At 46.6% G+C, this 24,029-nt stretch overlaps 1 protein-coding gene across 2 annotated transcripts in view; it reads right to left on the reverse strand.

Annotated features, from left to right (window-relative positions):
• RRAGC (Ras related GTP binding C) overlaps positions 1-24,029 on the reverse strand; it is a 231,910-nt gene that overhangs the window by 161,565 nt on the left and 46,316 nt on the right. For both annotated transcript variants that reach the window (XM_069622673.1, XM_069622672.1), the window contains exon 3: positions 7,983-8,182. In XM_069622673.1, the coding sequence (XP_069478774.1) occupies positions 7,983-8,182 (200 nt within the window). The remainder of the gene's footprint in view (positions 1-7,982; positions 8,183-24,029) is intronic.

The raw sequence follows: 24,029 nt of genomic DNA on the forward strand, positions 1-24,029 counted from the left end.
ATCCTTCGTCTTTGACGAAGAAGAGTCGTGGGTTGTGTGCTTAGGCCTATGGGGTCTGTGTGCGTCCCTGTCGCCGGGGTGTTCATCCCCATGAGCAGGGCGTTAGCCGAGCCCGTCGGGGCCGGGGACGGACGTCGAGGAGCACAAGCACTCCTTCTGGGGGTTAATGACTTCCGTAACGGACGTCGAGTTATCACCCTCCTCGTCCCTTTCTGTAACAGCGGCGGCGGGTGAGGAAACTGACTTCGACATAGCGTAGTCCGCCCACCTCTTAACTTTGCGTTCTTTAAGAGTTCTTGGTTTCAAGAGCTTACAGGCCGCACAGCTGTCCTCCTTATGATCGAGGGGCAAGTAACGATTACAGAGCTTGTGTTTGTCCTTCCAAGTGCATTTGCCCCTACAGCGTGGGCAAAACTTAAAAGGTGTCCTCTCCATAGCTGAGGCAATAATAACTGGTGATAACAACCCCAAGGGAAAGATAGGGGAGAAAGAAAGACATTCTCAAAGAAGATAAAAGTTCGAACCCCCACTCTCCCTACTGTATGTTGGCCGATGAGGCCAGGCCACGTGTTCGGCAGCGCCGAAGGATCTCCTCCGTCTCTTCCCCTCTGTCGAAAACTTGCTCGGCGGAGAAACAGCTTCACAGCTAACGTCGAGGGGAGGGATCTTTAACAATATAATAAGTATAATTAAGGACCGAGGTCCGATAGTAAGTATTTGCAATGTCTCTCTAGGAGCTCCGCGTAAGGCGACCAGAAGCTGGGCGGAAAAAAACAATCTGAGGGACCTCGACGCGTGAGGGATTATGGGTACAACGCACGTCACTATAGGGATAGTGTTACAGACACGCCTTGTCGACGTCCCCTTTTCGACTACGAAAAACAAAATGCAATACTCTGCAGTGACCACTGGATGTCAGACCTATGCACAGCATGTGATTCTAAGCAGATTAACAAACATCAGAAAGAGAGGTACACTAGTATCCAGTAAGTACGAAGTATGGGGGCAGAAACACCGTATCACATATTTGTAAGAGTCTACCTGGGTACGCAGAACGGATTAAGAAATATCATGACCAGTGGATCACAGAGTTGAAGGGAGAAGGATTACCTCAGATATTGCCCGAAGGGGGATCATTTGACAAGGGCGTCTTAGATCTGGTAGCCATAGCATTTTTTTTTTTTTAAATAGAAGGGGAAGCAACTACACAATAGGAGAGAAATATTAGACCTATGGAGACTGTTTGAAGAAATACCCCCACCTAAAAAAAGGGAATTAGATACTGACCTACCATCTGCTACTGACAACCCATTGCTGATACCAAAAGATGACAAGGTATTTCCAGAAGGGAAGCCACCGATAGAGGTAACTAGGCTGTACCCAATACTAAATAAGCCAGTGCCCGCAGAGGGATATAGTGACCCAACTTATGTACCCCCTACGACAACCACTATCACTCAAGGGCCAACTGCACCCCCACCATATGAGAGTCATAGGGAACGAGAGCAGGTAAGTACACCAAGGGTGGATATAGAAAAATTGACAGGAGATCTAGAATCCAGACTCTATAGCCAAAGACGAGCTCTCGAGAATAAAAAGTACGTGAGCGGACTGCAATCAATGCCGCTAGATCAGAGCCTGCATCAGGAGCACAGAGTGAGAATAGGACATTTGGAGAAGGATGGAAAAAAGGAGAGATACTGTTTAGGATAGAAGAAGAACCAACACGGATAATTGAACTAGAGGGAAGAGAGGGGTGTACTGGTGATGAGGTGAGGACCACAGGAGGCAGAGAGGAGCTATTGTGTGATATAGGGGATGACTTAGAAGAAGGTGAAAGGCTAAGTGTGTCAATGGGAGGGGGAAGAGAGGAGTTGGATGGCGCATGCTCAATGAGAACGATGGACGAGGAGTGGACAGGGCGACTAAGGAACAGGTTGGGAAAAATGGCACCATTAGGAAAATCAGGAGTAAAGGTGAGTGCAGATACAATGACAAAGGGGAAGTTACAACTCCCATTAATACATAGAGGAGGAGGGAGGCCGAATTACATACCCTGGGCTCAGATGGATAAGGCCAATTTGTTAAAATTATTGCCCCCTCTATCAGGAGTGGCAAGCAAGTGGATATATGCCTTTGAGAAACACAGCCGGGGTACCTCTAGCAATAGGCGACGTGAAGAGTTTGCTAGTATCAGCTGTTGGGGGATCAAGCTGACAGAGTATGGGTAAAAGCTGGCTTCCTGGGAGTAACGTTAGACTGCGATCGCCATGATGGTGCCTCTTTCAATACAGTATGTGCCAGGGTGTGGGATGCCTTGCGGGAAACGTTTCCAGATACCCCAGATTTGCAGTCAGTAATGCAATGTACAATGAAGGACGGGGAAGATGCTATGGATTACATTTTTCGAGTCCAAGAGATGTGGAGAGCCGAAACGGGCACGCCCTGGTATCAATCAACATCATTATTCTACTTTATAATAAAGAGGGGGCTCCCAAAAGAGGTGCAAAAAGCACTTGACAAAATAGCAGGTATTGAAGCAAAAGGTTGGCCCGAAATTCAGAGCATAATAGTTCACCTGCAAACGAATAAAAGAAAGGGAAAAGGAGGTGGCGCAGAGAAGATTGGCAGACGAAGCAAAACTAGTACAAACAAAGCTGGTGAAGGTCGCTGCAGCAGTAGCCGCGCTCCCACACAGTAGGGAGGGAGATGAAGAGGAGGAGGGGCTGGTAGCAATACACGGGAGGATGGCAACGAATTGGGCAGGAGTAGGGCCACGACAGTGGAATGAACAGGAGCACAGTGGAGGTCCGCAGTGGCAAGATTGGGCCCCTTGAGGGGGTTGAGGTGGGTACAGGGGCCGAAGAGGGGGCGGACAAGGGTACGAGGGAATGGGAGGAAGTGGATGGCAGGGTCCCAGGGGTGCGCAAGGAAGTTGTTGGAACTGCGGGAGGTGGGGACACTTTTCCAGAGAGTGCAGGAGTAGACCAAACAAAGGGTTTCCAGAGGTAGAACACTATGGCCATCCTCATCCGGGGAGCCCATATGGTCTCCCAATCGGACAACAACAAAGGGACCCAGGGCACGGGTACCCTGAGCAACGGCAGGGACACCAATACAGAACACAATCACCCACAGAACAATGACACTATGCACTACACCCCAGGCAACCCTTTCGCGACTACAGCAAATGGAGCCCCAGCACCAGCCCCCTATAGTGGTGTATCAGTAGTTTCAGGGAGTGTGTTCAACCAAGGAGGGGCAATGAGACACCCCGCATAGGACAGCCCACAGAGAACACTTGCGTGTCCTGTCCTATCTACCACCTACGATGCAGCAGAGGAACCATTGGTAGGGGCGCAGATAGGAGACGAGCAGTCCATATTCATGGTGGATTCGGGAGCGGAGAAATCATGCATTAGGGAGGGCCGGTTTCCCTCATCTAACCGGAAGTTAGAGACGCAGGGGTTCTCTGGGGCTGTAATTGAAGTTCCTTATACAGAAGCTTTGGATGTGACAGTGGGGGGTAAAACTGTAAAAGCACCCTTACTGTATTACGAACAATCGCCAATAAACTTGCTAGGGAGGGACCTTCTTAGCAAGCTTAACATGACAATATCATTCACAGAAGGGGGAATAGTGTGTTCAACACCAGGAATATGCCCATTACGCGTAATGTTGGTAGTACAGGCTCAAACAACTGCTCCGGAATTACGTGGCCTGCCAGTGGACGAAAGAATGTTTATTGAAGGTTTGAAAACACTGGCCCAAGTAGTTCCTGAGCTAAAAAAGCTGGATTGGAGAATACCCGCAGAATTCATCTTCCGCCCAATAGTGTGCCGACATAGCACTAGCATCAGTGGCATCATTAGACTTGCATGCTGTACAGGTATCAGCAAAAAGGATTGCAGTAATTGGGATGGACATAGATGGATGTGAATAGCGCACTGTACTGTGCATCAACGCCAATATTGCCTTACGGGACTTATCTGATGAGGATCTCTTCTCTGATTCAGACATTGATGGTGAAATACTGGAAATAGCAATGCCCTGTGACATTTTGATTCAGGCTAGGCAAATTCCCGTTCAGTTGATGGCAGTAGTGGGAACACCACCGTCATGTTTTGACGATGACATGCGACTGGTGCCAGGCAATTTGTGGACAACAGGCCCCCATGATGTGGGGGTTGTTGCATGGAGTGACGCCAGTGGTCATAAAACTCGAACAAGGGGCAATCCTGCCCCGAGTAAAGCAATATCCATTGTCCCGTGAAGCGGAGGAAGGGATAAAAGAGACAAATACATTATTAGCTCAGGGAATAATAGTGCCTTCAAACTCACCATGCAACACCTGTATCTATCCAATTAAAAAAGCAAAAGGAGGGGCTTGGAGGATGATCCAGGATTTATGCCCCTTAAATGACATCATACAGAAAGAGTTCCCTTTGGTCCCAAACCCTGCTTCAATATTATGCAGTATCCCAAAAACGGCATCACATTTTACAGTGGTCGATTTGAAAAACGCATTTTTCTCCATCCCCTTGGCTGAAGAAAGCAGATACCTGACTGCATTCACCTTAGGGGGAAAGAGATACGAACATTGCAGATTACCACAGGGAGCCCAAATATATTCAACTGCATACTACACGAAGACCTGGGTAATTTATCAGTTGAAAGCACAATCATTCAGTATGTAGACGATCTGCTCGTCTGCGGACAGAATGAAGAAACATGCAGAAAAGACTCAGTAACACTCCTGTCGCTGCTGGCGAATAAGGGTTACAAAGTGGACAAGGAAAAGCTACAATACTGTCAGGAAGAGGTCTTATACTTGGGGCAGCTGATATTGAAAGACGGAAAAAGAATAATCCCGACAGGGTAGCAGCAATAAGATCAGTAATAGAACCCACAACAGTGAAAGATGCAGAAATTCTTGGGAATGTGCAATATTCTGGATATTAGATTATGCAGCCTACACCAGACCCTTACTGCAAGCACTCAAGGAGGCACAACAGGAGAACAGGAAAATAGAATGGTCAGAAGAAATGAGCGCCTCATTCAGGTCACTAAAAGAGTTGATTTCGAGTGCTCCAGTACTCGCCAATCCTGATTATAAACACAAGTTTTTTCTATTCTCACATTGTAAGGGAACACTCATGACAGCTGTACTGACACAAAAGACTTCTCTAGGACACAAACCGCTGGCTTACTATAGTGGCACCTTGGATGCGGTGATGCAAGGACACTTCGTGTGCGAGCAATCTCTCGCCGCAGCCGCGTTCGCCACTGAGAAAAGTGCCACAATAGTAATGGGATGCCCTGTCACATTGTTTGTGGAACACTCATTATTTGCAATACTTGAGAGATCAAAAAGTACACTGACCACACAGCGAGCAACTGCCTATGAGATAATATTGTCGAGCGCCAATATCAATGTGGTACGATGCAGGACAGTGAATCCGACAACATTCATTACAGAAGCATGCACACTGGAGGACATGCAGGAACACGATTGTGCAACTTACACAGGGGAAAGAGGAGAGGACACAGTGGTGTGCGAGAATTCCCTGAGCGAGGGGGAGGTGTACTTTGTGGATGGGTCGGCATCAATTGACATGGACACGGGAGAGAAACGTGGGGTTGGCAGTGGTGAGGTTAGAAGAAGGTGAGTATGAGACACTAGTGCAGCATCGTCTTCCATCCCATTTCTCAGCACAGGCAGCGAAACTCATTGCCTTAATAGAAGCACTACATGCAGCTAAAGGTTGTGCAGTAACAATATAACACAGATTCAGCTTACATGACGACAACAGTACATGGAGGTCTGGCAAGATGGGGGTGGAGGGGGTTTCGAAGAGCAGATGGGACTCCAGTGCAACATGCAGAATTGCTGAAGGAGTTAATTGAGGCCCTACGAGATCCAACAGTGGTAGCAATAGTGAAGCAATAGGTCGCCATGAGGTTTCCAATTTTCTTTTTTGTAATCTCAGGTTTTTGAGTTGTGGTGTTAACCAGGCATTAATGCGTGCACGGTTTGCTTCTATGCAGTTTAAGAGGTGCAATAGGGTCTAAAGCCTTAGACATAGTGTTGTTGTAAACTTCGACCACGATGTTAGGGTCAGAGGTATTTGGGAGTGAGTTGAGAGATGGTAGGATGTGTGGTAGTAATCTTTCCAGTGTGATATTTCTTTTGCTTCTAGTAGGAATGGGTGGTGCCATAGCTTTATCTATGATCAGTTGTTTAGGTGTAGCTAAGGAGAAGGCAATCAGATGGTGGTCAGTCCAGTATTGTGGGCTAACCCTAGTAAGGGAAGTTTTCACAGTTCTGGTCCGCCACCCAGTCTAAGGTCCTGCCTTTGACATGGGTAGGTGAGGATACTCTTGTTAGTCCATGTTCTGATAAGATATTGGCTACTGCCTGGGCATTTCTGTCTGCAGTATCATTAAAACAGAGGTTGAAATCACCCAGTAATAATATTTGTGATGACTCTTTAGTGTTATTCGCCAGAATACTGGAATATATCCTCTTCAAGGTGCCGATGGGACTCTGAGGTCTGTAAAGTAGGTAGATAGTGCGGCAATTGGTAACAGGGAATTTGGCAATGAGCAGTTTGCAGGATTTAATTGGTGGTGAGGGTGATAGTCTTCAGATTTAGCTATGAGGGCTAATCCGCCTCCTTTGGCATTAGTTCTGTCTGCTCTAAATATTTGGTAGTTTTCAGGTACTGATAGCCTAAGGGCTGGGCCAGCTGCGTCATGCAACCATGACTGACAGCTAGGACGTCAAGGTCCTTTGTAGAGATTGTATCTGCTATTTCAGTGATATGTGCCACTAGCAACCTGGCATTTATCAGAGCGCCGGAAATTGTAGTCAAGTTTTTACGTTCCTGTGATCTGTTGGAGGGATTTAGGTGGAGTGGTGTTCGTTTTGGTCTTGTGAGGCAAACGGGGTGCCGAAAGCAAGGTTCCATATGGGGTCTCAGTGTCACACTAGGTCAGTACAGTACAGCCCAAGACAGGGCTGAATCAGAGTAGTAGCAGTCCACCACTCTTTGACGAGGAAGAGTCACTACCGCGAGGTTCTTGTCCCACGAGAATTTTGCAGAGGCGCAGCACAACAATGGCCAGTATCAGTTCCAGCCATGAACAGCAAGTCCACCAAGCAAGCAGGAAGCGGGGATGGGCAGAGAGTTTAGGGAAATGCATAGCATGGGGCAATAGGAACCTTAGACAGCAATGATAAGGACAAAGGAACCAGGGTTCAGCCAATACGGCTAAACCAGGTCATTGCAGGAAGGTATAATTCTGAGAAACTGACAAGGGGCGTGGCTGGGCGGAGGTGGATCTCCCCTAGATGAGAACATTTCCTCAAGGGCTGGCCCTACAGGCCAATATCATGCAACAGAATGGATAATGATGGCTTGTACGAATAGCACACCATGCAGGCAAAAATGTTTTGGTGGCCAGCCAGTCCCACTATGTCCGAAGAAAACACTAAACGCTCAGGCCCACCATCACAGGATGTGTATTGGGCTCACCTCAGACAGAAAACAATGTTCCCCTGGTTTAAACCTCTTGATGGGGTGCTAGGCTGAGCTCAGAGTGAGTGCAATACACCACAACAGCCATTATTTGCATGCCTCGTCGTCCCCACAGGAAGGGATGGCCTAAAATGCAGTTGTACCGCAAAGCCTATCCTACTCATAACAGCGTACTAATTTAATTTAATTTAAAAAACGGTTCGGATCCTTACTAAGTTACAGATGCCAAAGCCCACTCCAACATACTTATATGTTATAGAACAAACTAGGTCCAATATGGCGCACATCATGCCACAATTTATGTAAACTTTCAATAACGGTATCCGAACCAGCAAAAAGATGCAGTCTCAAACAAAATTAGTAATATTTTAGAATTCTAAACAATGGACATTCAAATTTAAAAACAAAAAATGAAAATAGATTTCAACATTGTTTGCTTACCTCAAATGAAGTTTTTCCAAACCAGCATCAGCCAGGTCATCGTTCGCTCTCTGATGAATGTCCCTTTGGGTCTCTATTTTATGGTCATCTGATAAACCATCTACTTTGTGAATGAAAACCTCAAAGTTCATATCAGGATTGACCTTATAGGCTTTAGAAACCGTAACATGTAGTCTTGTTAATGCTTCCATGTAGTCATCCTGGAATATTATAGGGCCAGATGTGAAATTAAAAACATTGGCAAACTCCATTTTGAATACATTTTCCAAAAATCGAACAGAATAAAACAAAGACAGGTTATACAAAAAAAATATCTAACTTTAAAAGCAGGCAATGGTTTACTTGGAACAAGTGGGCATGCACATTTATTCTGATCAGAATCGAATATTCTATACATCAACACTATTTGTGCAATGGAAAAATGCTTCTCTCCTTCCCACCCATCACCTCTCATGGAGGGCCCAACACCCAGGTATGCAAGGTCGATTGCAGGGGTCTGCCATAATATGACAAGGCTGTATGGTACAAGTGGGATTGGTATAGGAGTATTAGAAAGTAACACAAAAGGTCACATGGGATGCCCTGAATGATGCATACTAGCATTACTGCCTGGAACAAATAAATGAGGTGACATTTAAGTTTCTAAAATTGTTACTTCATTCAGTCCTCAAATGATGCGCTCTGCAATAGCCAACGGCTAGTAATAATTGACTGTTGAGTAATAAATGGCGTTCTGTGTATATGTGGAGTATGAAGGAAGGGATTTTTATACCTGGCCAGTAGCTTGCAACTGGAAAGGTTTACGTCGCAAGGATATCTCCTACATGCATGTATTTTTGATCAATACAATTATGCAATTAAACGCATCATCAATGCAAACAATTGACTGTCAATTTGCTGTACGATTTGTTTTCCGACACACTTTTTTTTAAATGTCTATAGCTGCAGAGCTTTTAAAGTTATTCATTTCATTCAGTTGAATGATTGCGGTTTTGCGAACGTGGCAAGGGTGTTCAATAGTTTAACAAAAATGTATGAGCATTTGAGAAATGTTTAATGCATATTCTTTTAAATTGGTAGAAGAGCTCTCTGAACAGTGCGAAAGGGGTCCTTAACATACCCATGCTTATGATCCCGACAGAGTTAATTCACCGAAGAAAGAACTGTTTTACGCCAGAATTCCTGGATCAAACATTAAATTACTTTGTTTTCCATAGAAACCCCCATTCAAATTGTGTTCAAAAGTCATGATTTGCGACTTCTAACCTTAGATTATGACCTTAGATTATGACGAAATGCTGGAAATCTGAAAATTAAGCTCCTCTAAGGTACCCCGTCCCAGAAAGTCTTTCAAATTGCATGTTAAAATCTTACCCAGAACAGTGGCCAACAATACCATCAAGCATTTTCCAACAAATCCGAATTGAAGGTGTTATTCCGGCCTCATGGAAACAATCATTCAGATTTTTAAAAAGGGGAACAGAGACATACCCTCAAATTACAGGCCAATAGCACTCCAGGACATTCCAAGAAAGACATTCGCCAGGATAATTCTAAAACACTTTTTGAAACAGCGCATCATATCAATTAGATATCAATCAGGATTTGTCTGAGGCCTGGGCACCTCAATAAAATCTACTAATCCAGTCTGCAATAAAAAAATATATATATCCTCTATAGCTTCCGATCAACCAGATTATTTAGCATTCATAGATTTTAAACAGGCCTTTGATTTGGTCCCTAGATCACTCCTGTGGAACAAATTGTCCAAAGCGGGATGTCCTCCACATATCTTGAATTTAATAATTCAACTTACTCAGAAACTTCAGTCCGAGTTAAACTAAATCAAGAAGGCCTGCTTTCCAACTCTATTTCCACCTTTTGTGGACTCAAACAAGATGCCCCTTGGCCTCCTTTCGGTTTAACTTTTTCATCAAAGACCCGGGCCACTATATGGACAAGGTCTCTTCATTTCCCTCCAAAATCAGCACGACTGCCATATCTTGGCTGCTATTTGCCAACAACTACAAAACACCAATAGGGCTACAGAGGAAGCCAACTGCACTCGAATCGTAAGCAATTGCTAATTCATTGTCAGTTAACGTTAGCAAATCTAATATTACTATTTCGAAACAAACCAAATTTAAAAAAACAAAATCTTTTAAATGGCTCTTCGCCTCGGCATTGTAAAAGAATACAAGTTTCTCGGACTAAACAAAAACAAAATGTCACGACACTCCCTATAAATTAGAGTCAAGACACAAGATGGAAATCATGGCTTCTCAAGCACTCATACTTCAAACAAAATATGGAACATTATCATCTATTCATATTAATTTTTACAAACAAAAGGGAGTCCCAATTGTCACTTACAGAGCCAATACCAAATCTCCTGAATTTCACCCAAAGTGGAACCAGTTAGAAGGTCTTTATTGGAAATAAACCGCTTTCCCTACCTGTGAGCACTCCAATACAGGTCATACGATATGAATAGGGCCCGACATCTAAAAATCAATTGTACATTTGCATACCTTATCCCTTTACAGAAAATGCCTTCGGTCTGTATCCTTTCCAAAGCTTACTTCCTACTATTGCTAAATCTCTCGCAGATCATACAAAACAGATCTCCAAATGGATGGAAAGAACACTGCCTACGATTAACAGCCCTGGTAATATTTAATCTCTTTTACTAGCCAATCCAAACAGGCTCAAATTATTCCTATATGGATTGGCAGACATGGTCAGAGTGCAACTCCTACAAATTGTTGAGAATGGAAATTTACAATAAAAAAAACCTGCATCAGGTACCCAAGTATCTACAGAAATGTCCAGACACAACCTATCATAATACATTTATGAGGTTTCGCCTGAATCTATGGCTGACCAATGATCTCTATGACCGCCGTCAAATCCACAAACCCAGGAGACCTGTAGATTTAGTGACAATCCTATCGAACCAGCAACATTAAAAACACCTAATGGTTGCGTGCCCAAGTCTTGTAAAATCTAGAAAGGCTTCTTTTTACAAACACTTTGCAAAATTCACAATATTCAAATCAGACAATATGTGAAACAGAATTAATGGTCAACACATTTCATTGAACATAGCAACCATCACATCTTGGGATCATATCTTCAGTTCCTCTGAAAACGGTTTCATCTAACCTAAGCAGCCAACCCAATACTTTGACCCAGGATGCCCTATCCTCAATAGTTTGAAACATATTTCAATTGATTCAAATGCTTATTTAGCAATTAATACACACATTGTATATCAAGCTAGGATGAGAACACAAAGAATGTTCCACATAACGCAATGATTTTATGATTTGCTGTTATAACCTTGAAGTTTTAGATAATTCTTTTATACAGTTATTCTACTTAAATGCTTGGTTTGTAAATGTGTTTATATATTAAACCTGTATTGTGGTTTTTATATTGAAAGGTTGATCTTTTTCAACCACGATAAAAAAATAAACTGTGCGTATACAAGCTTTTTGTACAGACCATTTCAAAATGTAATGATTAAGGATATGTGCAATAGCACCTGGAGCGTTCAAAGTGCCGAATGAGATTACCAAATGAAAGATCTCCGGCCCGAACAACGAGAATATGGCAAAATACTATATTATCAGTTCAATAGCGAATTCCTTCATTGGGAAACTCTTGGAGAAGCTGGTCTTACCCCAACTGACGGAGGATACAGAACTTAGTTGCCTACACCACCATCAATCTGGATTCCAAGCATCCAGAGGCACAGAAACTGCCCACCTGAACACCCGTGAAGAACTGCTTGCATCTCTTGACTAAGCTGTTCTCATTCTACTTGATCACCCTTCTGCATTTGATGCAGTCAACCCCTCAATCCTCAAAACGGCTCCACAATATCCTTGGTATCTTGTAGCGGGCACTGGACTGGCTGACCGCCTTCCTCACAGACCATCCCTCCCAGGTTATCCTGGGTTCTTTCACCTCTCCCACCTCCATCTCCACCCGTGGTGTTCCCCAGGGCCCCAACCTTTCTCTCTGGCTCTTTAAAATCTATCTCGCTCAGCTTGATCCCCCCCAATTTCCACTTTCTCCCCTTACAGTGTAATGCAGATGACACACTGATCCTTCTTTTATTTCCTCCATCATTCACGAGTGCCTACCTGTCATCCAGTCCTGTCATCCAGTCCTGCTCCCTCTTTCTTCCCTTCACTCCGGCCACCCTCCATGGGCTCTTGCCCCTGGTTCATCTGAAGCAAGAAACCTTGGAGTCCTCTTCGACTCCCCTCTCTCAGATCCAGTATCTTGCCAAGAAGGCCCACGTGAAAACTAACTCCACCACCTCAAAGGAATCCTTACTTCCCCCATAGAAGCTCAATGTCTCTAGAGCTCTGGTACTCTCTAGGCTGAAACAGCCCCTTTCTTAATCTACCCTCTTTCCGTCGCCTCCAGCTTATCCAGAATGGGGCTGCAAGACTGGTCCTTGGCCTAAAGCCCAGGACCCCATCTCCCCAGCCCTAAAATCTCTCCACTGGCTCCCCGTTGTGCAAGGATCAAATTCAAATCCCTCTGCATCATCCATAAGGCTGTCTGGGGCCAGGAACCACATTATCTACAACTAGCTCTGACCATATACCCTCCCTCCAATTCTTTACGCTCCTCTGGTAGCAACTCCCTGTGTGTCGTGCGCTTGTCTAAATAGCGAGCTGGTGGCCGATCTCTCCTCCTCTGGGACAGCCTCCCCCTTCCACTCAGTCTTGAGCCGGATCTCCTCAAATTTCAGAAGCTCCTCAAGACTTTCCTTTTCACCTACTCCTTTCCCCCTCTCTTTCCCGTGCTAACCCCCACAGTTGGGAGATTGGTGACCAGGGCCCGTACGAGTGTCCTTCTGGGTCCTGGCCCCCACACTACCAATCGCCTTCACCACGCACGCCGTCCAAGAACTTGGCTTTGGGTGCCCACTGTCCTGTGCTGTCTCAAAGGCCATCACTTAATGTATTAGCAGTCGACCATTCTTACCAAGTGGTCGCTGCAGGGCACTTCACAGTTGCCTGCAACTTACTCACGTGCACTTCCTTCTGTGGGTGCTATTACTCTTCTTGGCCGACTTGATTGCTCCGTCTTGTATGCATTTTCTGCATCCAACTCAAAATTCATTCCTTTACTTAATCTGAGATAAATGAGTCTTACGTACATGGTTTATCCTCTTGGTCTCCTTTTGCTTCTTGCTGTGGCATCCTTCATCCTGAGCCAAGAAAAATAGCCTTTGTTCTAGCACAAATCTGTATTCCAGCTTTGCAGTCTTTGCGTCTCTCCTCGCTAACTATCATACGATGCCAACATCCAATTTCGCAACATGGCTGCTTTACCAAAGTTATATTTCCGACTTCAGCAAGCTTTTACATCGTCTTATCTACCTTGCGTTTCTGCATATATACACACACACACACACATCTACTAAATCGTCACTTATATCCTAGGTACATATGGTTTTCTTTCCCATTTGCATACATGTCTACTTTTTTGCTTCAGTTATATCTTCATTCTTCAGACATCCATACATCAGATTTAGTGTGTCCATATCTTTTCGTTTCATGAAGTCAATTCTCTTCTGCCCGACTTTTCTTACAGCTCTATGTCAAGTGGCATCGGCAGACTCATGTCTACCGCAACAGTTAGAGGGTACTTTTGTTAAGACTCTCTGAGCACATAACGCCTTTCATACCTTCGCTGTGGTATTGGGATGAAACCAGGTGTCATGCGCAGTGTTCTCTAGCGGTTTTCCCAACATGACAGATGTGAGGGGGTGGGCTCTACAGAGGACGTGTATATCTGCCTCTCTGGTTCATGGCCTGCTCCGTCACAAGCTTCGACACTCTCCTCCCTGATGGTTACAAGATCTTCTCCACACCCAGATCCACCCGGCCCAGAGGGGGTGTAGCCCTGATCTTTCCCGAGTGGATTCCTGCCACCATCGTTCCCACTCAGATTTACTGCTCTTTCGAATGCCTTGTCTGCAGGCTCTCAATCTCTCCTAGCCACTGTCTTACTGTTGCTGCTCTCTACCGGCCCCCTCGGCAAATCCCTTTTCTTTCTGAGTGGGCTGACCTCTCTTCCTCCCTCCTGACCTCTACCACTCAACTCCTCCTTGGTGACCTCAACATCCCCGTCCCTCATCTCTGCTCTTTCGTGACCTTTGCGATTCCCTCTCTATCCTCCCCTCTGGCCAGACGCACTCTGCAGGACACACACTTGATGTCCTGATCTCCTCTGGCCACCCCCCCTCTATCACTCGGACCACTGCCTTCGCTCATCTCTCTCTTTCTCCCCCCCGCCCCCCCAAGACACTCGTACCCAAACACTGCCACCTACCTTCTTGGACATCCGACCTATGAAGCGTGCGTCAGTCAAGGCTTTCGCTGCTACCTTCTCTCCCCCCTCTCCTCCTCTGGCTGACACTACCCTGTCCCGTCTCTACTCTTCCATTTCTGATACTCTTGATGCTCTTGCCCCTGTCATGAGGATCCGCTTGAAGTTCAAAGCCAAGTGTAATTACTGGTATGACTCAGACATAGCTACACTTAAACGCAAGTGTAGCGCGGCTGAGAGGAAATGGAGGGCTTCTTGTTCATCCTCTGACAAACTGGCCTGTCGCCTGCTCCAAAGGCAATACCGACTGTCCGAACCAAGAAGAGAGTCCACATTCAAGCCTGTGTCTCTGCGGCATCTAACAACTTGGCTGAACTCTTCAAAATCTTGCCAAACCTGATGCAGTCTCTACCCCTCTTCTTACTCCCTCACTTTATCTAAAAAAAAAAATTAAAAAAAACAGGACATCTTGTCCACCCCCTCAAACCCTCCCCCTCCCGTTCACCCTCAGTCTGCACTCAACCCTCCCTTTAACCACCCCCCCCCCTCCCTCCCTCCCTCCCTCCTTTCTTCTCTTACTTTCCTCTCTTCTGACAAGGTCGCTAGACAAGTCCGATCTATGAAAGCCTCGTCAAAGCAGGTTCATCCCAGTTCCTCTAAAACCATCAAGGATCATATCGACACCCTTGCTCCGGCGCGTGCCGATTTTTACAACCATTCCTTTGCTTCAGGATGCTTCCCCTCCCCTCTGAAACACTCCCTTGTGCATTCTCTTCTCAAGAAACCCACAGACGATCCTTCTAGTCCGGCTAACTATCGCCCAATCTCCATTACTCCCTTTCTGGGCAAACTCCTGGAAAAATAGGCCATCTGTCATAATCTGTGTGGGATTGATTATGGCTATGAGTGTTGTGGTGAAGGGCGGTGATGTCACTAACATTCTAGGTGGAATGTTGATGTGGTGATGTCACTGAGACTCTAGGTGGAATGTTGGTGTAGGTTTGGTGTGGAAGGTTCTACTGATGGCAGTTGGACCTAACATACTGGACCAGGTGGATGTCCCAGTGCTTTCTCTACTTATGAACATAAAGAATAAACTTACATATAACTAATTACCTTCTGGAGTTCCATTATTGAGAAGGAGACATAGTTTATATCACTGGCGACGAGGATGGTTCCAATGCTGCTGGGAAGGGGCAGCTGGTGAGAAGCACTGCCTTCCAAGGAGACATCCATCGAGCAGGAAGAGACTGCAGGCCGGGCGGTGCAGTGGAAGTCCAAGTTGGGGCCTAGGTCCAGCAGAGGCATTCAACAGAACGGACGGTGCAGAGGTCTGGTCAGGGTCCAGGTTGGAGATCCTGGGGGTCTGATTGCCTTGTGGCCGGATGTGGTGGCTGTGAGTATCGCGTTTGGCAGCGCAGTAAAGTGACTAGCGAGCGCTCTGCATTCAGCCGGTGGAGCTGCACACAAGTCGGTGCAGGATTGGAAGTGGACCAGTGGACCAGTGAATCAGTCGCTGTGGGCCCTCTGTGTTGGGGCCGGTGATATTGTGTGGCACAGTCGCTGTTCCGGATCTTACGGATGGGCACGGTGGATTTGTGGAGGTCTCACCTGCGGTGGCCAGGCAACGCCGTATCAATGTGAGCAGTTCCGTTGTGGAGGGGAGCAGTGAGGTCATCCGATGGAGCTCTGCGTGCTGATTCTGGGGATGGAGGAGCTATGGAGCGCCGAACCGCAGGCACAGTGGTTGCTGGCGCAGCGGAGCCAGGGAGCGAGGTTTCTCCCGTGGCGTTGGGAACAGCTGTGATGACGTCGGATGGGGCAGGTCTGACGGCGATTGGAGGAGCATTTGTGCTTGGTATGGTGCTCCAGCTACGCCAGCTGGAACGCAGCGCTGAAGGCTTATCTGGTGTGGAACGCAACGTTCCTCAAGAGGATTATGCCGTCCCTGAATGCGGAAGCTGTGGTGTTACGGAAATGCTTGATGGTTGGATGGGGGAACAGGCTGGAATTTCGTGCTTCACTGATGGTCCGGGCAACATTGAAATAAGAGACTTTTTGGCACAAGTGGAGGCTGTGGATAGCATGGATGCTGGAAGAGATTTCCTACGGGAGATTGAGGGAAGAACGGACATTGTGTCTGGAATTACGGGCATATACAATGTGTGCGCTAAATGGCGGTGGAAGCCACTTGCAGGTGATTTGGCAGGGAGGCAAGTAAAGTGGCGAGCGCTGGATCCGGACCAGTGGGGCATATGTAACGTGGAGAAGGACCTGTCTAAAGACTAAACAGAGGTATGTGTTTGGGGGAGGTCGGTTTTAATTTTTAATGCTGTTTGTGTTTTGTTGTGGCCTCTGGGTTTAGTATAGATATGGTTCGGGTCATGGGTTAATGTTAGCAGTTTAAGGCCTGTCGTTTATGTGTACTGCTGTTGTGTATATGTGGTGGCCTAATGTTTAGGACTTTCATGGGGTTTACAGTATGGACTCGTGGGTAGAGTTCATGGGCAAAGTTGTAATGTTTTTTTTACACAATGTGTTTCTTGGTAGGTTGGTTGATTTGGACATGAGGGTGTGGGGATGGCGCAGGGACTTTAGCGCCAGGTCATTTTATTTGTTGCATGCATTAGCTTCCGCTTCATGCACATGTGGGGTTTGGCGCAGGGATCTTAGCGCCATGAACTGGATCTGGTTATCGGTTACTGTAGGATTTACATGTTGTCCTGCAGTGTTTTGTTTGTCGTGTTTGTAGGGGCATTTCCCCTGGTTATGTGTGGATGATGCCAGTACTTTTAGGGACAGTGGGGTGCTGTCTGGATTATTGCTTTCGCGTCATGCACAAGCAGGGATGGTGGCGCAGAGAATTTGCATTTACGTTGTGCATTTCATGCATATTTGGGGGGGCGCAAGAAGTTTGGCGCCATGATGTTATTTAAAATGATTTTCATGGGATTCATATGTTGTCCTGTGTGTGTGTTATGTTGGTTGTTGTTTGTAGGGGCATGTTCCCTGGTTATGTGGGGATGATGCTGGTGTTGTCGTAGTGAGGTGCTGTCTGGAATGTTTTAAAGTGGTAGTGAGGTGCCATTTAGGGTTTTAAAAGGGTAGTGAGGTGCTTCCTGGTTAATTTTAAGGGTGGTTAGGTGCTGGTTATCTTAAAGGGCAGTGTGGTGCTGCCTGTCGTGTTTCTAGGAATGTGAGGCGCTGTCCATCAGGTGGTTAGTTAGGTGCTGCCTGGTTGTGTTCTGGTGGTTTGGGGACAGTCAGGTGCTGTTTGGAGTGTTGGGACAGTGAGGGGCTGTCTGGTTGTTGGAAGGGGCAGTGAGGTGCCGCTGTCTGGTTGTGTTCTGGGGGTTTAGGGACAGTCAGGTGATGTCTGGTGTTTGTAGGGGACAGTGAGGTGCTGTCTGGTCGTTGGAAGGGGCAGTGAGGTCCGCCTGGTTGTGTTCTGTTGTTTTTAGGGACAGTCAGGTGATGTCTGGTGTTTGTAGGGGACAGTGAGGTGCTGTCTGATCGTTTTGGGGTAGTGTGGTGCTGTCTGGGTATTTTCTGTTGTTTTATAGGGACAGTGAGGTGCTGTCAGGTGTTGGTGGGGATAGTGTGGTGTTTGGTTGTTTTAGGGGCAGTGAGGTGCTGTCTGGTTGTTTTAGGGGCAGTGAGGTGCTGCCTGGTGTGGTAGGGATAGTGAGGTGTTGGTTGTTTTAAGGGCAGTGAGGTGCTGTCTGGTCTTGCAAAGATAGTGAGGTGTTGTTGGTTATTTTAAAGGCAGTGAGGTGCTGTCTGGTTGTTTTAGGGGCTGCGAGGTGTTGTCTAGGATTGAAGGGGCAGTGAGATGCTGTACACACGCTGTCAGGTGGGGTAGCGCGGTGTTGTGTCGGTTTTAGGTTTTTGAGGTGCTGTCTGGTGTTTTAAGGGACTGTGAGGTGCGGTCCGGTTGTGTCTGGTGTTTTAGGGACAGTCAAGGGCTGTTTGGTGTGTTGGGACAGTAAGGTGCTGTCTGGTCGTTGGTAGGGGCAGTGAGGTGCCGCCTGGTTGTGTTCTGTTGTTTCTGGTGTTTTTAGGGACAGTGAGCTGCTGTCTGGTGTTCGTAGGGGACAGTGAGGTGCTGTATGGATTATTGCTGTTTTTAAGCACAGTTAGGTGCTGTCTGGTCGTTGGTAGGGGCAGTGAGGTGCCGCCTGGTTGAGTTCTGTTGTTTTTAGGGACAGTGAGGTGCTGTCTGGTCGTGGTAGGGGCAGTGAGGTGCTGTCTGGTTGTTTTAGGGGCAGTGAAGTGCTGCCTGGTGTGGTAAGGGTAGCAAGGTGTGTTGATTTTAGGACAGTCGGGTGTGGTTGTTGGTTGGGCAGCGAGGGTGCTGTCTGGTGTTTGTAGGGGACAGTGAGGTGCGGTATGGATTATTGCTCTTTTTAGGGACAGTGAGGTGCTGTCTGGTCGCTTTGGGGTAGTGTGGTGCTGTCTGGGTATTTTCTGTTGTTTTATAGGGACAGTGAGGTGCTGTCTGGTGTTGGTGGGGATAGTGTGGTGTTTGGTTGTTTTAGGGGCAGTGAGGTGCTGTCTGGTTGTTTTAGGGGCAGTGAGGTGCTGCCTGGTGTGGTAGGGGTAGCAAGGTGTGTTGATTTTAGGACAGTCAGGTGTGGTTGTTGGTTGGGCAGCGTGGTGCTGTTGTTGATTTAAGGTATTTAGGTGATGTCTATGTTTTGGGTAAGGGCAGCTAGGTGCTGTCCGGTCATCCAAGGGGCAGTGAAGAGATGTTAGGTACTTTTAAGGGGCAGGGTGGTGCTGCCTGTGTCTAGGCTAAGGGGTTTATTTAGGTGCCGTCTAGGGCCTGGTTAAGGATAGTTAGTGTTGCTATGGCGGTATAAGGTTTTTTTTAGATGATATCTATGTTTTGGGTAAGGGCAGCTAGGTGCTGTCTGGTCATAAGTTTTATTTTTGGGTTCCGTTCTCCTTGTTGTTATTCAGCTGGTTCATAGCGGGTGCCTCCAGGCTTTGGGGAGGGCCTGTGGTTGGGTTCCAGCTGTGTGTGTGTGTTGTCAATTTTACAGATTATGGGTTAGAATTGTGGTGTAGTACAAGGGCTCAGTTGGGAGCTGTTCGGAGATGGTATGAGCCATTTAGTTTGGAACATTTATTGCCGGGGTTCATCCATCCTCATGGTGGGTGATGTCATGGGGGTTGTGATGTGTCAGTGCAAGGGAGGGAGACATATGTTATGACCTGTTCTGGGCCCGATTATGGCTATTAGTATTGGGTTGGTTAAGAGAGGGACATACATGTCATAATGTGTGTGGGATTGATTATTGCTAGGTGTGTTGTATTGGTTGAAGAGAAGGACATATGTCATAATCTGTGTGGGATTGATTATGGCTATGAGTGTTGTGGTGAAGGGCGGTGATGTCACTAACATTCTAGGTGGAATGTTGATGTGGTGATGTCACTGAGACTCTAGGTGGAATGTTGGTGTAGGTTTGGTGTGGAAGGTTCTACTGATGGCAGTTGGACCTAACATACTGGACCAGGTGGATGTCCCAGTGCTTTCTCTACTTATGAACATAAAGAATAAACTTACATATAACTAATTACCTTCTGGAGTTCCATTATTGAGAAGGAGACAGTTTATATCACCATCTCTCAGCTTACCTTCATTCTGATTCTGATTCTGATTCTGTTGGCTGTCTCCATGACCACCAGTCTAGTTTCAGAGCAGCCAGAAGCACAGAAACTGCTCTCCTGAACATCCATGAAGATCTGCTGATCTGCTCTCCAACCTTGACTCTACATTCCCTTGTCCTTATCCTACTCGATCGCTCTTCTCCCTTCGACACAGACAACCATACCATCCTGCTCAACCGTGTCCGTGAGAACCTAGGTATCACTGATCAAGCTCTGGCCTGGCTGTCCCCTTTGCTCTCTGATCGGCCCTCCCAGGTTCAACTGGGGTCCTTCCCATCATCCATCTTCCCATCTACCTGTGGTGTTCCCCAGGCGTCTAACCTCTTGCCCTGGCTTTTCAACCAATACCTGGCAACTCTGGCCCACTGCATTGCCACTCTATGCTCAAATTTCCAGTGCTATGCTGAGGACACAACTCATTTTCAGGCTGCCCTCGGCCACCTCCTCTCCCTCCCTCATCGCGGATTGCCTAACTGCTATTCAAGATTGGTGTGCCGCCAATGATCTTTGTCTGAATGCCAGCAAGACAGAGATCCTCCTCATCAGCAACCATTCTCCATCCTTTCCCCCCCTCCCCCTCTCACCCCCCCTCCCCCCCTCTCTCTCTCTCTCTCTCTGGCCGGCCTCGCTTGGCCCTCCTCCTATCCCCACCTGTGAGGCCAAGAACCTCGGGGTCATGTTTGACTCCACACTTTCCTTCTCCGCCCACATCTGAGGTCCCTAAAAAGTCAAACTTCCTATTGCACCTCCTCAGAGGCACTCTTCCTTTCCTCTCCTTCCCCCAGAAGCTCACTGTCTCACAAGCTCTGGTGCTCTCTAGGTTGGACTATTCTAACAGCCTCTTTCTAAATCTACCTGCCTCTACTCTTAACCCTCTGTAACTTATCCAGAACAGGACTGCAAGACTTGTCCTTTGCCTCAAGCCCTAGGATCATCTCTCTCCATTGTGGATGCAAGGATTACATTTAAAACCCTCTGCATTGTCCACAAGGCTTTCTGGGGCCCGATTCCAAAATACCTTCAGCTATCCCTTAGCAAATACCTCCCCTCTTGAGCTCTTCGCTCCTCTACCTCCAACTGTCTCAGGGTCAGTCGCATCTCAATGAAACGAGCCGGGGTAGACCGCTCCTCTACCTCCAACTGCCTCAGGGTCAGTCATTTCTCAAAGAAACGAGCCGGGGTAGATCTGTCTTCAGCCGGGGCCTCCCTCTGGGACAGCCTCCCAGCCACTCTAAAACATGAGGCGAACCATCTCCGGAAGCACCTCAAGACCTTACTCTTTGCATCTGCCTTTGCCCCACGTCTCCCTTGCTGATCTGCTCTCTTGGCACTGTGCACCTGGCCACCCTTCGTCCCCTTGGCCCAGTTACCTGCTCACCCTGCCACCCTTCTGCACTACCTCTCAGCCACCCCTTTCACTGGGTGCTGTATCTGTACCCATACAGTCCCCCATTTACTTCTTTTTATGCACTTAGACTTATCTAGTTCTGCTGCCGTAAACACAGCACTTGCTGGCTGCACTCCCCCTGTTCATTGCTCCATTATATATTTTATTTGTATTTATTACTATTTATCTGTTTATCTTCTGCTCTGCACTCTCCACCTTCCATGCACTTTTCCCCTTTCCCTATCCCATGCACGATCTCAATGTCACTGGGCCTGGTAAGATCGTTGTTTTGTTCTCCCCTGTTCCCCTCCCTTGCTTGCATTGTTGCGCTCAGAAACACTTGTGTACAAGTGCGATACAAATATACAGTCCCCCCGCCACACCCTCTGGTCGAGGCCTCGACCACCCCCTGAATCTTAACTTTTCTTTATACTGTGGTTTCTTCAGAATCCATATCTTCGCCGCCCCGCCCCCCTCAGGTCAATAAACAAACCTGCATTCTTTATATGTTCATCCACACTCAAAGTCACATGGCAACACTCCCCAGTCGGTTGACAAAACACCCAATGTCCCACATAGTTCTTATGAACCTTGGGTTAACAAAACTTTGTTCTGGGTTGCCAAGGTACTTCCTTTCAGAGGGTCACGGGTGGTGTTTTCAGTCTGCGTGTGCTCAGCCGCAGCACTCGCATCAATCATTATCTTAATTCCAATAGCTTTCTGTGCGGTCGGGAACACTACCACTAGTATTGTTCCCAATAATTTGAAGGCATTTGCGAACCAGGTTGGAACATATGAGAATAGGGATGAAAACTAATCTTCAGTCTCATCTACTTTTACCGCCATTTTTGGATGCAGAGTTGACAGCATATTTACTGCTTCTGTCTGGGTTCCATTTTCTCCATCATGGGCATGTAGGCATTTACAGCAAGAAGACCCGATCTTTGCGCGCACGCCTCCTTCCACTGCTGTAATTTAAATCCAGGACATACCTGCTCTGGAGGGTCATGAGATCGAGGTCTCCATTCTTCTCTAAAATTGCAATAAATCCTTTTATTGTAGTGTTAATTGTTTGTAGCAGCTTCAATCGGGTGATTTGTAACCACTTGGCTTTCACTGAAGTCTGAATTCCAGACATAAATATTGCTGCAAATATCACTGCCATTCTACTGAACAATTTGTGCTAATCTGGGATGTCGAAATAAGCTTCTATGGTTTTTACCTAAATAGTTCTCTTTTGTCAGATGAGGTGGAGCATCTTCTTCCTTTGGAGTGCATCCATTGTTGGAAAGTCAGGGATGTGAAGATCACTGAGGTGCGGGGTAGATCACCAATGCAGGAACATGCGTTACCACTATGGAACAAATTCCATCCCAATTCTTATGTAGCTTCACATTAGCTTTGGATATGCAGGCCCAATAGTGGTCCATTAGCACAGCAGTTCCTCCATTCATACCTGGAACATCAATTATTTGCCTACATTCCTCGTTTTGTCCAACTTTGGTCAGACCACGGTTTCAGAAACAGCATCAGATTCTTCAACAGCAATATGGATATAGGTCCTGCTTCATTTTCAACCCATGTTAATAATTTTGAATACTTTTCCCATTCCTGAAGGCATTCGTCATTCACCATCTGTACTGGTGCAGTCATCAATAAGTGAACTGCATCCCAACATTCCTTCTTCCCATCCTGTACCAGTGGCTACTCGTCCATATAGCAATAGCGGAGGTCTGTCCCAACATCCTGGCAATCCCAGGGTCCCCCCCCCCCCTCCACCCAAATGTGTCTGCACAATTCAGTCTCTTTTGTTCAACAAGCCTCATCTGTTCACCAGTCAGACCACTGAATGAGTACAGGAGCATTCTGCTCTTCCAACCTGGGTCTTTATCCATCTTGTGTTTTTATGCAAACATATGTGAACGTTCTTTTCGACATCCATCTTTGGGTTGCCCATCTTCCTTCAAACTGTCCTCTGGTCATGCATGCTGCTAAATGATTGAGGCACTTTGCATCATGTGTAGGTATTTCTCTAGCTATAAAATGTTCTGGCTGTGCTCGTGGCAGAAGGGATCAGAGAACATACATTGCAGCTCTCATCGGACGTTCTTATCTCCATTACCTTCATGTGCTGATACCACATGTTATTCTTTAAATGGGCTGAATTATCAATGTATGTATTTATATCCTCATGATCTTCTCCAGCATCCCTCTTAAGCCAGATATTTTCCCTGAAATTTCAGAGCAAATTATCACTTGTGCTTTCATTGGGGATTAAAAAAAAAGGAAAGAAAAATGGATGTCTCATAACTAAACACTCCTTTTGCATTATAAAACAATTTGGCAAAAATTATAAGTTACTCACCGAGTGACCAACGTACGCTTAGTCCCGTTTCTTCCATACTGCATGGGAGTCCCTTCCAAGGGACGGCAATTTTTGTATTTTTTTTTCTTCTTCTTCTCTGGTGAAAAACACTCCTTTAAATTTAGAGGCGCAGCCCTGGGAGCATGCGATGCCCCGACTCCACCCTGCGGCACCACACCTCAGTCCCCAAAGAAGCGACAATAGATTAATATTGCCCAATGACACCAGTTTTATGAAGTGGGGGGTTGAGGGGGGACTAAGGACT

The sequence above is a fragment of the Ambystoma mexicanum genome, chromosome 11 (genome assembly GCF_040938575.1).
Source record: "Ambystoma mexicanum isolate Mex_15411 chromosome 11, UKY_AmexF1_1, whole genome shotgun sequence".
Taxonomy (NCBI): Eukaryota; Metazoa; Chordata; class Amphibia; order Caudata; family Ambystomatidae; genus Ambystoma; species Ambystoma mexicanum.